Source organism: Acipenser ruthenus, chromosome 3 (assembly GCF_902713425.1).
Source record: "Acipenser ruthenus chromosome 3, fAciRut3.2 maternal haplotype, whole genome shotgun sequence".
Taxonomy (NCBI): domain Eukaryota; kingdom Metazoa; phylum Chordata; class Actinopteri; order Acipenseriformes; family Acipenseridae; genus Acipenser; species Acipenser ruthenus.
In genome coordinates, this window is record NC_081191.1 from 1,693,805 (window position 1) to 1,707,363 (window position 13,559).

The 13,559-nt window shown below is 38.7% G+C and overlaps 1 protein-coding gene across 2 annotated transcripts in view; it reads right to left on the bottom strand.

Moving 5' to 3' along the window:
* The window catches only part of LOC117435680 (collagen alpha-1(XXII) chain-like), a 128,971-nt gene that overhangs the window by 71,084 nt on the left and 44,328 nt on the right, over window positions 1–13,559 (bottom strand). For both annotated transcript variants that reach the window (XM_059010208.1, XM_034059034.3), the window contains exons 13-17: window positions 8,374–8,427; window positions 7,973–8,026; window positions 7,654–7,707; window positions 2,982–3,035; window positions 1,420–1,464 (exon numbers count right to left, since the gene is read on the bottom strand). In XM_059010208.1, the coding sequence (XP_058866191.1) occupies window positions 1,420–1,464; window positions 2,982–3,035; window positions 7,654–7,707; window positions 7,973–8,026; window positions 8,374–8,427 (261 nt within the window). The remainder of the gene's footprint in view (window positions 1–1,419; window positions 1,465–2,981; window positions 3,036–7,653; window positions 7,708–7,972; window positions 8,027–8,373; window positions 8,428–13,559) is intronic.

The window sequence follows — 13,559 nt, forward strand, 5'->3', positions numbered from 1 at the left end:
AGTCTAGTCTACCTTACAACAAAAATGGCATCCTGGAGATTGAAAACTGAAGAATTCTCACAGCTCCATTCTCAATAATGATTCGAGACATGAACCTTGCTTTTAAACTTGATGTCAAAGTTACACTGCTTAATGAGAACCTTGCATAGTCATGTGCTGTAATTGCTGTGGACAAAATGTCATAACAGTGGTTATCCAACCTTGTTCTTGAGTGGCACTCAGTGTACATCTGCTTTATTTGACAGCAAGTGCTTAAGCATTCCCATGGCACAACCAGGCGACCAAGGGTTAATGGTCACGGTGCAGATTCTTGAGAACATCTCTGTATGTGCAGGAGTTGGGGCTGACCATTATGTTAAACTCAAGCCTCCGTCAATGAGATGCTCTTGATGTGATTTCAATAGGCAGAACATCATGTCTCTTTACATTATATGTTTTAATTAAAGCAACCCTACAATCATCTTCATTAAGAGGTAAGTAGATACCAGTTTAGAAAATGTTCTGTTGTACAACGATACACAAGCTATGTGTTAAACACCCCCCCCCCCCCCCCTGATTGAGTTGCTTGGTGTTTGAGATATTTAGGAAGAAGAATGAACAGTGACAGCCATATGTACACAGACTGTATAAACAGGTGTAGAATGAACAGTGACAGTCATACGTACACAGACTGTATAAACAGGGGTGAAAAATGAACAGTGACAGTCATACGTACACAGACTGTATAAACAGGGGTGAAGAATGAACAGTGACAGTCATGCGTACACAGACTGTATAAACAGGTGTAGAATGAACAGTGACAGTCATGCGTACACAGACTGTATAAACAGGGGTGGCCAAAGCTGGCCCTTCCGCTCCTACTCTTTGTTCCAACCCTGTTCTAAATTGTTTAATTGAACTAATTAACCCTAACCAGTCCAGACCCTGCAGTAGATAATTATACATGTATAATTGTACCTGTTCAGCCTGGAGTGAAATGGCACTCCAGGCCCATGATTGGGCACCCCTGGTATAAACACACGCAGTTAGGGTGTCCTCCTTTTTTTCTCATTTTATGAGATTGTCAGCAGAGGGTGCTAACAGCATGCTTTTACAATCTTACCAACCTTAAGAAATGATGAGGTATTCTAAAGCCAGGCAACAGCAGTCTTGAATATGCCAGTGAAAATATAACACAAAAAAAAATGCTATTCACAAATGAACAAAAAAAATGAAAATGTAGAAGTATGTATTTTCTTTTTTTTTCAGACAGTACAGTAAATGCAAGGCTTGGGGTGTGAGTAGAGATTTGGGCAGATCATATAATCTGCATACGAATCTAGGGTGCCTATCCTGGCTATTCTTCGCAGTGTTCCTTCAAAAACATTTGACACATTGAAATCGGATTTGTTAAAATGCACTTAAGGGTATAGAGCTTACCTTCTCTCCCCTAATCCCTCTTTCACCTTTAACTCCTCTTTCACCCTGCATAGAAAGAAAGAAAACAAGCACGGGTTAATCTCATAACAAAGATATCTATCTAAAAAGAAAGATAACTGGTGACATTTATCCTTTACTTAACTAAAGCTGAGGGAACACAAAGCCACTTTTTCAGGAACAGCAGGCTAAAACCTGGTTCCAGGGGAGCGGACGACCAAGTTTGGGGCAACTTTGCTATATCAAACCCCAAGTCTCCCCTGGTGTGTCATGCAGTGGCCTGAAACCTGAAACTAGGAGCCAAATTCAAGACAGAGGATCTAAATTACATGCAACCAGTTTGAACTTGGTTTCAGCCCCCCACCAGTCTGTAAGATGTGAAAGTATTGTCTCGCCACATCTGGGTATAATGTAGTTCATTTGAAGTTGTAACTGGACTAGTTGTACACTTATGATTTAAAATATGGAGCTGTGCTTTCCTGACATTTCCTAAATATATGTACTAATTACCCTGACAGAGACTAAAATACTGACATGCCTATTCTGACCAGGAGCGGTCAAATTGACTGATACACGTAAAACATATTATTATTTGTATTTATCAGCAGGGACTTGCGGCCATGTATTGAAATTTGATTATATCAGTCTGCATTCCTCAGGAGAGCGGTCTTCTGACATTTCTATTGTTTCAATCAGCCTTGACAGCTCACATCGCCAGGCTGTCTGTCTGCACTGGTTACTATAAGTCACTTGTTTATTCTAAGAAATTCATTGTTACCCCAATACACATTGCAAATGGATCGCTAAGACGCAGGACAGCAGAGCAGTGTTTGGAATTACTGCACATTTTACCAAATGGCAGCAAAGACGGACAATGACAATCTGGCTCTGAAGCAGACGGGACACCAACATGATCCGTGGTCAATGCCCTTGGAGGAATTAGAAGCTTTCATTGCATTACTATATGCCCGTGGAACATTTGGTGCCAGAAGCCTGGGTTACTGTTGATAGCTGTGCCAAATGCCCAAACACTCAGACTTTGTAAACAATTGTAAATGAAGCCCATTCTGTTCAAATATTTATTTATTCATATCATTTCTATTATAGTATGTCTGTGTATAAACACATAGCTTTGGTTGAGTACAGTATATGCGCTTTATGTAGGCAATATAAACGCATTTATTAAAAAAAAGATACTTATTTACATCGTTTCAGTTGTACAGTTTCGTATGTATATGAGATACCTGTATATACACACATTCATTTTCAAATATTTGTTCATTTCATTTTTTACAGTTTTTTGAGGTTGCGTGTTATGTAATATGTCTGTATATAAACACATTTCTGTTCAAATGTCTGTTTATTTATGATGTTTCGGTTGTGTAGATGCTTTATATGATGCTCCTGAATAAAACTACGACTAATACTCAATTGTTTGTCCTTTCATTATAATATGTATGTTGTTTTTAATATGTCAAATTGACAGGTCATGGTTGTTCTAGGTATGCCTATAAATGCGGTCGTTCTAGTGTAAAGTAAATTGTTACAAGTTAAGTTTCACTTACAGGCACTCCTCTGAGCCCAGGTATCCCGGAGGATCCAGCTTGTCCTTCTGATCCCTGTGTGGATTCACAGAAAATAAGAACACGTTAGAAATCTGCATGGGAATATGTCCCTGTGTAATTGTATTGGAATATGTCCTTGTGTAATTGTATTGGAATATATCTCTGTGTAATTGTATTGGAATATATCTCTGTATAATTGTATTGGAATATGTCTCTGTGTAATTGTATTGGAATATGTCTCTGTGTAATTGTATTGGAATATGTCTCTGTGTAATTGTATTGGAATATATCTCTGTATAATTGTATTGGAATATGTCCTTGTGTAATTGTATTGGAATATATCTCTGTGTAATTGTATTGGAATATGTCCCTGTGTAATTGTATTGGAATATGTCTCTGTGTAATTGTATTGGAATATGTCTCTGTGTAATTGTATTGGAATATATCCCTGTGTAATTGTATTGGAATATATCTCTGTATAATTGTATTGGAATATGTCTCTGTGTAATTGTATTGGAATATGTCTCTGTGTAATTGTATTGGAATATGTCTCTGTGTAATTGTATTGGAATATGTCTCTGTGTAATTGTATTGGAATATATCTCTGTGTAATTGTATTGGAATATATCTCTGTATAATTGTATTGGAATATATCTCTGTATAATTGTATTGGAATATGTCCTTGTGTAATTGTATTGGAATATATCTCTGTGTAATTGTATTGGAATATGTCCTTGTGTAATTGTATTGGAATATGTCTCTGTGTAATTGTATTGGAATATGTCTCTGTGTAATTGTATTGGAATATGTCTCTGTATAATTGTATTGGAATATGTCCTTGTGTAATTGTATTGGAATATGTCTCTGTGTAATTGTATTGGAATATGTCTCTGTGTAATTGTATTGGAATATATCTCTGTATAATTGTATTGGAATATGTCCTTGTGTAATTGTATTGGAATATGTCTCTGTGTAATTGTATTGGAATATATCCCTGTGTAATTGTATTGGAATATGTCTCTGTGTAATTGTATTGGAATATGTCTCTGTGTAATTGTATTGGAATATATCTCTGTATAATTGTATTGGAATATGTCCTTGTGTAATTGTATTGGAATATGTCTCTGTGTAATTGTATTGGAATATGTCTCTGTGTAATTGTATTGGAATATGTCCCTGTGTAATTGTATTGGAATATGTCCTTGTGTAATTGTATTGGAATATGTCTCTGTGTAATTGTATTGGAATATATCTCTGTATAATTGTATTGGAATATGTCCTTGTGTAATTGTATTGGAATATGTCTCTGTGTAATTGTATTGGAATATGTCCTTGTGTAATTGTATTGGAATATGTCTCTGTGTAATTGTATTGGAATATGTCTCTGTGTAATTGTATTGGAATATATATCTGTATAATTGTATTGGAATATGTCCCTGTGTAATTGTATTGGAATATGTCCCTGTGTAATTGTATTGGAATATATCTCTGTGTAATTGTATTGGAATATGTCCCTGTGTAATTGTATTGGAATATGTCCCTGTGTAATTGTATTGGAATATGTCTCTGTGTAATTGTATTGGAATATGTCTCTGTGTAATTGTATTGGAATATATCTCTGTATAATTGTATTGGAATATATCTCTGTGTAATTCACAAGAGTGTATTTGCTTGAATAGGTTGGCATCATAATTAATGTCCTATTCTCTCTTCAGATTTGAGATGTATCTTGTAGTCTTAACCTTGCACTCACTTCAGGCCTGCACTGTGCAGACTGCCAGGTGGAAGTGGAACTGCAAGACCTGCAGTACTTGGGATCCCTACTGAGTAAATCCTGGGATCTGTAAGGTCTGCTGCTCTTCAAGGTGCAAATGTAGGCATTGACTAAACAGCAATTCCCATTACAAACACTCTGCAAACCTTATCCAATAAAGCAGTGTGGAGTAGTGGTTAGGGCTCTGGACTCTGAACCGGAGGGTTGTGGGTTCAATCCCCGGTGGGGGGACACTGCTGCTGTACCCTTGAGCAAGGTACTTTACCTAGATTGCTCCAGTAAAAACCCAACTGTATAAATGGGTAATTGTATGTAAAAATAATGTGATATCTTGTAACAATTGTAAGTCGCCCTGGATAAGGGCGTCTGCTAAGAAATAAATAATAAAAGTGTATCAGGATTGCATTTCCATGCATAAATACTAACCTAGCCAAGTTTTTAGAATATTATTGGCCATGCCAATTTTGAAGCCAGTATTTATTTGTTCTTGTTAAATTCCAGTGTTGTTGCAGTTTTCTGTGGCATACTGTGAGGTTTTGTGTCTTGGCAGCATAGCTGGGGTTCCCCAGCCAACTGGCTGCCTGACCCCACATACAGGACTTAAACCGAATCCTTGGCTGCCAGCTGACCAGCTGATTACTACATACTTGTCACTGCATACATGTCAGTGGTAATGTAATGTGGTGTTCCCCATCAGCGAACGCTCCAGAGATACTCCGAACCACATTGCTCAGGTATAGGATTTTTATTGCCCTTAACTTTTACAATGTATTGGCCCACTCTAGCAGCATACCGGAAAGCTTTTAAACTAGCTCGGCTCAGCCAGGGCTAACCCAGAGCACCCCTATATAATCATTCCCTTATCCCGCCCACTCTGGAGTTAACCTCCTATTATAACCCCAAATTAAACCATTGAAAAGCACCAATAGGACTCCCACTTGTCAATCACGACCCCCGTAATGTGCTATAGGCATTTCCCAACCCAATCACTGCCCCAGACACACACATTGGTGTGTGTCAATGTAGAACCACCCTGGGAACAGACAGGTCCCTAATCCTATTTACCCTTTTACCCCAATGGGGGTGACAGCATGTTACAGTAACATTAACGACATCATAGTGTTACCATTAACCTTTCCCTCTGCAACACTCAACAATTAACATGTCCCCATATCCTTAGTACTATCTGGTGTAGCTGAATTAAACATGATTCTAAAAGCTCATTTTTTAAAAGGCACCGGGACTTGCTGACTGAAAAAGAGAAAACGATACGAAATAAATCTAAATAAAAAGAACAAATACAATTGTTGTATTATATTCTATATTCTATACCCTTACTAAGTCACATTTTATAAATGTGATGCAATACAATACATTCAATGTAGTTCTAGGGTAATAATACCAGGTATTTCATCCAAACTGCTTGGTTCTTAAAGTAATTGAAGCTTACATACACTTTCTCCACCTTGCACAGCCATTCATTAAATAGCTCTCAAAAATACAACTTTGAAAGAAACGTGTGCATTTTCATTTTAAAATGATATCTGGTATTATACTAGGTTAAATAAATCTGTGTTTGCAAACTCTGCTTTTAGGCTGTCTTGCACTTCCTGGGTCATTTCACCTAGAGAGTGAAATTGTCCCAACCCCTTCAATGGCTTCTTTCCTATCAATAACCAAACAGCTGCTTCCCCAACTGACTGACATTCTTTCACTGCTGAGGTAAAATGACCAAGGAAGTAAAGCAGTAACAGACTGAGAGCTTTTTTAATTTAGTGTATTACCAGGTGTCTGTTTTAAAATCAAATACATGGTTGCTATAACTATGTTTCTTTAAAAACTGCACATTACACAGCTACTTTAAGTGTTCCCATATAATCTTTAATTGAGTGTTTTTGAGGTTATGAGTGGATAATGCCAGACACCTTCACTATATTAATTTCAGAAGCTCAAGTGATCCATCTCGGTATAGAAAATAGTATAAATACACAAGTACTGGTGATTAAAGCTTGAGCCTCCTCCTCCATCCCAAAGTATGGTAAGCTCAGGGCTTCTATATTACACTCTGCAAAGTAAGTCAAGGCAGGGAAGTCATTTGTCTGAAACTAAACTTCAATTGCCTTCAGCTGCTTATGTTGGCAGCCCAATAGATTGTAAAAAAATGTAGCAGGAATGCCACCAAAAAAGTCTCTGTTTACATCCAGATTTACAGAATAGAGATGCCATCCCACAACTGTGGCCCAAAGTGGATCAGAGGCCTAGCCCCCAGCCTCCACCTCTCTGCCCCAGTGCCAAGTTCATTGAGTGGACTTGTTGTCAATGTGTTTCATTTCTTCAAACTAATACACTGCAAATGTTCACGCTATTAAAATGTCAAATTCAGAAACGTACTGTAGGCTGGAACATTAAAAGGGACTGAGCTATAAAGCCAAAATGTCTGCAGTGCTGCTCCTGAAAACATGACTTTCTTTCTATCGCGGTACAAATTAATCAGCAAAGGTATTTGAGCCACACAGTACTTCAGGGGTGCACAATTCCGGTCTGGAGCCCTCTGATATTTGTTCCAGCTGTACCCCACCTAATTGGCCCAAATTAACCTCCTCCCAGATCTTAATCATCACATTATTTAATGATACCTGGAGAACTGGAGGACTCTGACCTGGGGGAACGGATTTTTGCTTTCCTGCTGGGCATGTGTGATTATGTTTCTCTTGTGTGGGTGTTCACACAGTTTGCTTTTTCTCTGGGATTATGATAAATGATACTGGGACAAGCTTAATTCAAATCATGATCTTTTCAGCCCACACTCACTCAGATGTCTAAAGCAGACAAACACTATATTGGATCATGGACAATCTAAGAAGGCCATGCAGAATATTGTGCAATTGTTATTCTTACTTTTGGGCCCAAAGGTCCAGGCAGTCCAATATCACCAGGTTCTCCTGGAGTCCCCTGTAATTGAAGAGAATGTAATTATTGACATGAGTTCTGTTACAAAGACAGACCCATTGGCATAGTCCCTACACTTTTAAGAGACAGGAATATGCTATGATGGCACCATCTGTTTATTTCAGATATGTGACACAATATTTTATTGAAGGACTTATCAAAATGTAAACCCATAACAACTCTATTTTACACGAGTCCAGATAATGAATCCATATACAATATCTTCCAATGGACAGAAATAAGTTTTCTAAATGTTTATTATACTTACCATTTCACCTTGATCTCCCTTTCTACCAGCAGGGCCAGGTGGACCAAATTCACCCTGGTTTTAAGAAAAGAAAAGAAAACATTTTGGTCAGGTAGCTAGACTATAATTGTGTTTAATCCTAGACTAGTGTAGTAAACCTAGCCATGCCCAGGAATCACACTGCTCATGGAATGAACACTGACTGTAAATACATCAGTATCAGTTAATACACTGGGCAGGCATAGTCTTTGCTTGTCCCCTAGATTGTTCAGTGCTTAACCATAAAATAAAACCCAGTAATCACACTGCTCATGGGATGAATGCGGGCTGTAAATGCATCAGTTAATACACTTGCTTGTCCCCTAGATTGTCCAGTGCTTAACCATACAATGAAATACATCCTGGTTCTAATAGGCACCTACCTTCTCCCCCTTTTCTCCTCTTGATCCAACTTCACCTTTTTCACCACCCTTACCCTGAGGAAAAACATTGAAATGGTTATCTTTTCTACCCTGAGGAAAAACACTGAAATGGTTATCTTTTCTACCCTGAGGAAAAACATTGAAATGGTTATCTTTTCTACCCTGAGGAAAAACATTGAAATGGTTATCTTTTTTTCCCCCCAAGCAGTGCACAAATGTTGATAGCCTGTACTCCCAAATGTACACCCATGAATATACTTTGGATGTCCAATAGGCCCATATTGTCTACTATCATAAGCAATAAAGGGTACAATAAAACAGTGTATATGTTTGTAAAAAGCAGCGAGTAACTGTGTGTCCAAAGCTAGTAGATTTGCAGATTGTACCACTTCCACTGGGGTTGAGTTCAAACTTATTCTTTTATTCATTTATGTAAACAATGTGCTACTGTACTGCAGATGTAGCAAAAATCATTGCCTTAAAACAAAAAATGCTGTGTCATACTGTTTCAGTATTGTTGAAAGAAAAAAGGGTGGTTTTGTAATATTCTTCTATTGTCTGTGTATTGTCTTAAACTCAGTGTAAAGACAAGCTTGTGGAAAGTTACTGCCAAAGACACATTCCTTATTTGGGTATGATATGTGGAGGTTGACAGTGTCTTGTACTCTTCCTGTGTCTTGTAATGTCATGTAGTAATATATCTTATTAACAAGGTGTGTGTGTCAGATGCATGAGTTGTGAGTGTATTCATTAGACGGACCAAGATGATACCAAAGCTGTAATTGAGAAAAGTTTCAACAAAAACAGTTGTTGAAGAATGATGTAACCACAGGTTAGGTAGGAAAAGGCTTGTTTAGAGATATTTTGTTAGTCCAGAGGAAAGAATGAAGACTACTCACTCTGTCGTCCCTGCAATTAGTAATTATGTGCTTAAAATGCCTTTTTCGTACTGCACGTTGAATTTGTAATAACGTATTAGAATTAAACTGACTAATTGTTGTATTGAGCAAATCTTTCTAAGTTAATTCACAAAAGAAGATTCTCACCAGGTAACAGTATCCCTTCAGGGAACAACAGTGCTTACATTCCATTTCATTTCAAAGAGGGGATGTATCTCTAAAGCGGTACAGCTGTTACGTCTGCTTGTCTGACATTGTTTAGCATTCAGCTCCTGTTTCAAGCCTGACTTGAAGATGATATGAATAGGACATGTCATGGAAAAAGTAGGGTCTGGAAAGTGTTTTAAGAAGATATTATTTTGATTCCCAACAGGAAAGACTGAGCCTCTTACAGCACTTATGGAAATCTAGGCATATGACGGTATCCAGCGGTTTGATGACATCTTCCCATGTGTTGCAGGAACCACCCCACTTACCCAAGAATGCTGCAGTAAACCCCACTGCTAGGAGAGCTCGTCCCGCCCAGACCTCGGTTAAGATCTTTTGAACAGGGAGTTGAAGAGCAGCATATGTCCGTGAAGGGACATTTTAATAACTTGGGACATGAGGGGGGTGGTGCTAGATGGGAAATTACCCGTGATTATAGTACATACACATAGCCTGATTCGAAAGATAAGATAGCGTTTTCAAGACCTAGTGGTTTGTTCCAATATAAAGTTATGCCATTTGGATTATATGGAGCTCCGGCATCAGAGGTTAATAGATATAGTGTTGTGACCACATGCCGAGTATGCTTCTGTATACATCAATGACATAGTAATTTTTGCAGATGATTGGACAAATTATCTAAAAATGGTTGAAGCTGTCTTACATAGTTTAAGGGAGGCGTCTTTAATAGCGAACCCAGAAAAGTGTTTTGTGGGACTAAGGGAGGCCAAATATTTGGGATATGTGGTTGGGGGTGGAGTAGTGAAACCCCAGATAAGTAAAATTGTTGTGATAAAGAAATGGCCAGTACCTAGAAATAAGAAACAGATTAGGGCTTTCTTAGGGTTAACCGGACATCATAGGAGCTTTGTTCTGGAGTTTTCATCCACTGCAGCTCTGTTAACGGATTTAATAAAGAAAAAGGTCCGAACCCAGTAAAGTGGAGTGTGGAGGCAGGGAAAGTGATTGGAAAGATTAAGGGAGTATTGTGTAGTGATCCAATCCTAAGGGTGCTGGATTCTTCTAAGCCTTTTACAGTTCAGACAGACGCATCAGATGTGGGAGTAGGAGCAGTGTTGTCACAGGTGGTTAACAATGAGGTACACCCTGTAATGTACCTGAGTAGGAAGCGGCTACCAAGAGAGGTACGACATGCAGTGGCTGAAAAGGAGTGTCTGGCGGTCCGGTCGGTCATGGAAACTCTAAAATATGACCTGTTAGGGAGGGAATTCACTGTAGTTACCGATCATTCACCGTTAAAGTGGATGAAAAAAAATAAAGAGAAACGCAAAGGTAACTAGGTGGTTCTTGGCACTTCAACCATATAAGTTTAAAACAGAACACCGTAGTGGGCTGAAAAACTCGAAGTCTGATGGTCTGTCAAGAGTAAGGCCACTCTAACCTATAGGTTCGAGCTGGGAAAGAGGATATATTGGACAGATAAGGTAGGTTTTCAGGAATAAATACATTAAAATAGCGGGGTTTTAATGATTTAGTCCTGTTACGCTTAAAAAGGAATAATTGTCACAGTTGTATTACAATGTCTGTATGTTATTATTATTATTATTTGTTTATTTAGCAGACGCCTTTATCCAAGGCGACTTACAGAGACTAGGGTGTGTGAACTATGCATCAGCTGCAGAGTCACTTACAAATACGTCTCACCCGAAAGACGGAGCACAAGGAAGTTAAGTGACTTGCTCAGGGTCACACAATGAGTCAGTGGCTGAGGTAGGATTTGAACCGGGGACCTCCTGTTTATAAGCCCTTTTCTTTAACCACTCGACCACATAGCCTCCTATAATGTATGGGATTGGGTGAGATTTTGTAGGCTAATAGAAAAAACTACAAAACCCAGAACTCCCAGTGTCACCTGACAGGAACGGCGGCAATTCTGGAATATTGTGACAGAAATATAATGAGTTCTGGTTGTAAATCTCCCTCCCGACCTGTGAGGGCGGTAAGCAGCGTCAGGGAAAGGCTTTGGACTGGTTGGCCCGACAGTTCATTTCCTGGGTCGGGAAGTCGGTCAGCCTGGAAAAAGACGAGACTCAGTTGCAGGAACGTATTGACCCGGAAGGTAAACGAGGTAGCAGCTGCAGGCAATAGAGTCAGCTGCAATCGTTTACCAAGGGGTCATGCATGATCGCATAAAGGGGCTGGAGAATTGTAAATCTTTTCCTTCGCTTGGGTTTAAGAGATCCGAGAAACTGGAAGGACCGGGAGATTTCCCGAAGTAAAAAGAAAAGAGTTTGTGAGTGTTTTGTTTGTTTTGTCTGTTTAGTAACTGTCTGTGTTTTTGTTATATAGCACTAGATGGCTAAACACGAATCTGGAGCTGTCGCCAAGGGCCAGCACAAAACCGGATCAACAGTGCACTACAGTCACGATTAACATTGTTATCAGCACTTGTTTTACCACTATAGCACGTATTATATTGTACTTCACCACAAGCACTGAGAGCACTCACTTTGGAGCTGTCATCATGTATGTCTAATTGTCTGTGAAAATACACATTGTTGGCTGGTCATCAGACCATTGGATTAACAATCATTAAACCAACCATTTCACCCATACTTTGTTGTCTGTTTGTTCTTGGGATTACTGCATCCGCACCGCACCTGCTATACACCTGCTACTAATTACCACTTTGCCACAAATATATATACCAGGAAGTGATACTGCACCAGAGAGCGGTGCAGCCCTGGGGGCTGGTAATAAGAAAAACGGTCCTTGTGACTGGTACCTGAGAACAAGAAGTAAAGTGTTGTTTAGCCTGACATCTGGAAAAGAGAAGAGTAAACAAGTGAGTAAAAGAAGAGTCCGGTTTCACTGTGGATGTTTCTTCCAACAAGTACTTTTCCCAGGGAGCAAAAGGACTTGTGGGGGATCGCTAGAAGATGGCAAGGAGGTGAACTGGGAGTGCAAACCTCAGGAAGACCCGGTATCGAATACAGTGTTCGAAGAGAACTACAGGTGATCCAAAGGAGTCACAGAAGGAGTTTGTTTACAACGAGCAGAACCAAAATGCTCAGGTCTACGAAACGGGACTGTGAGTACACACAAATTGTATTTATTCCATGTGGGGATTTTTTTTACATATTTTTAATGTCTTACCAAAAGTACGGGGATGGTTGAGGAAGAGTTGTAAAGGGTGTGGTCCTGTTTTAAGAAGAGACATGTGATAGCAGTTTTGGACAAGACTGTAAATAAACCAACCAGAAGAGTACAGTATAGGAGAGAGTGACTATATTGATTATTGGGTAAAGAATATTTAACCGACAAAGGATAGTGTAATAAAGAAACAAACTACAACATTGTAGGGTAGTTTGGGATGATTTTTATTTAACACTGCAATCCAAGAAGTGCCATTCCAGGTTTTGCAAGTAGAGGTCCTCAGAGGGTGTCGCCAAAGGGACAGAAAAAGGACCTGTGGGAAACCAAAGAAGAAACTATTTCAACAACAAGGCTAATCAAGAAAGAGCAATAAATAGGACAAGAAATGGACTTTTAAACCAAAACTTACCTTGGAGAGTGATCCGGAAAATAATACAAACCCGAGTGACAAAGTGAAGAGTCCAACATGGTGTTGTTTTGACTTTTGTTTTATTGTTTGGAGCAGCCAAACAAGAAGTATAGGGAGGGTTCAAGAAGTGAGCTAGTGATATGTATATTATATAGTTAAATAGAGACGGTATACTTACATTCTAGAACAGTGATCCATATTCATTCTAGAATAATGAGTCATATTAATTCTAGAAAAGCAATCCATATTCATTCTAGAATAATGATTCATATTCATTCTAGAACAGTGATCCATCTTCATTCTAGATTCATTATCTGACATATCCAAACACTCTTTTGTGACCACACATGGGTGTTTGTGGTTAAATTTATATTTTTAAAAAGTATGTAGTCTTTATTAAGTGTTAAGTGTTGTAATGTTTGATATATAAGATGCACAAGGTATATGATGCATGCCTTGAGTGTAATGCATATTACTGAGCAGTCTTGTATCATACGCACCCTTTGTATAACATGCAATGTGTATATAACATGCAGGCATTCCCCCAATATTTG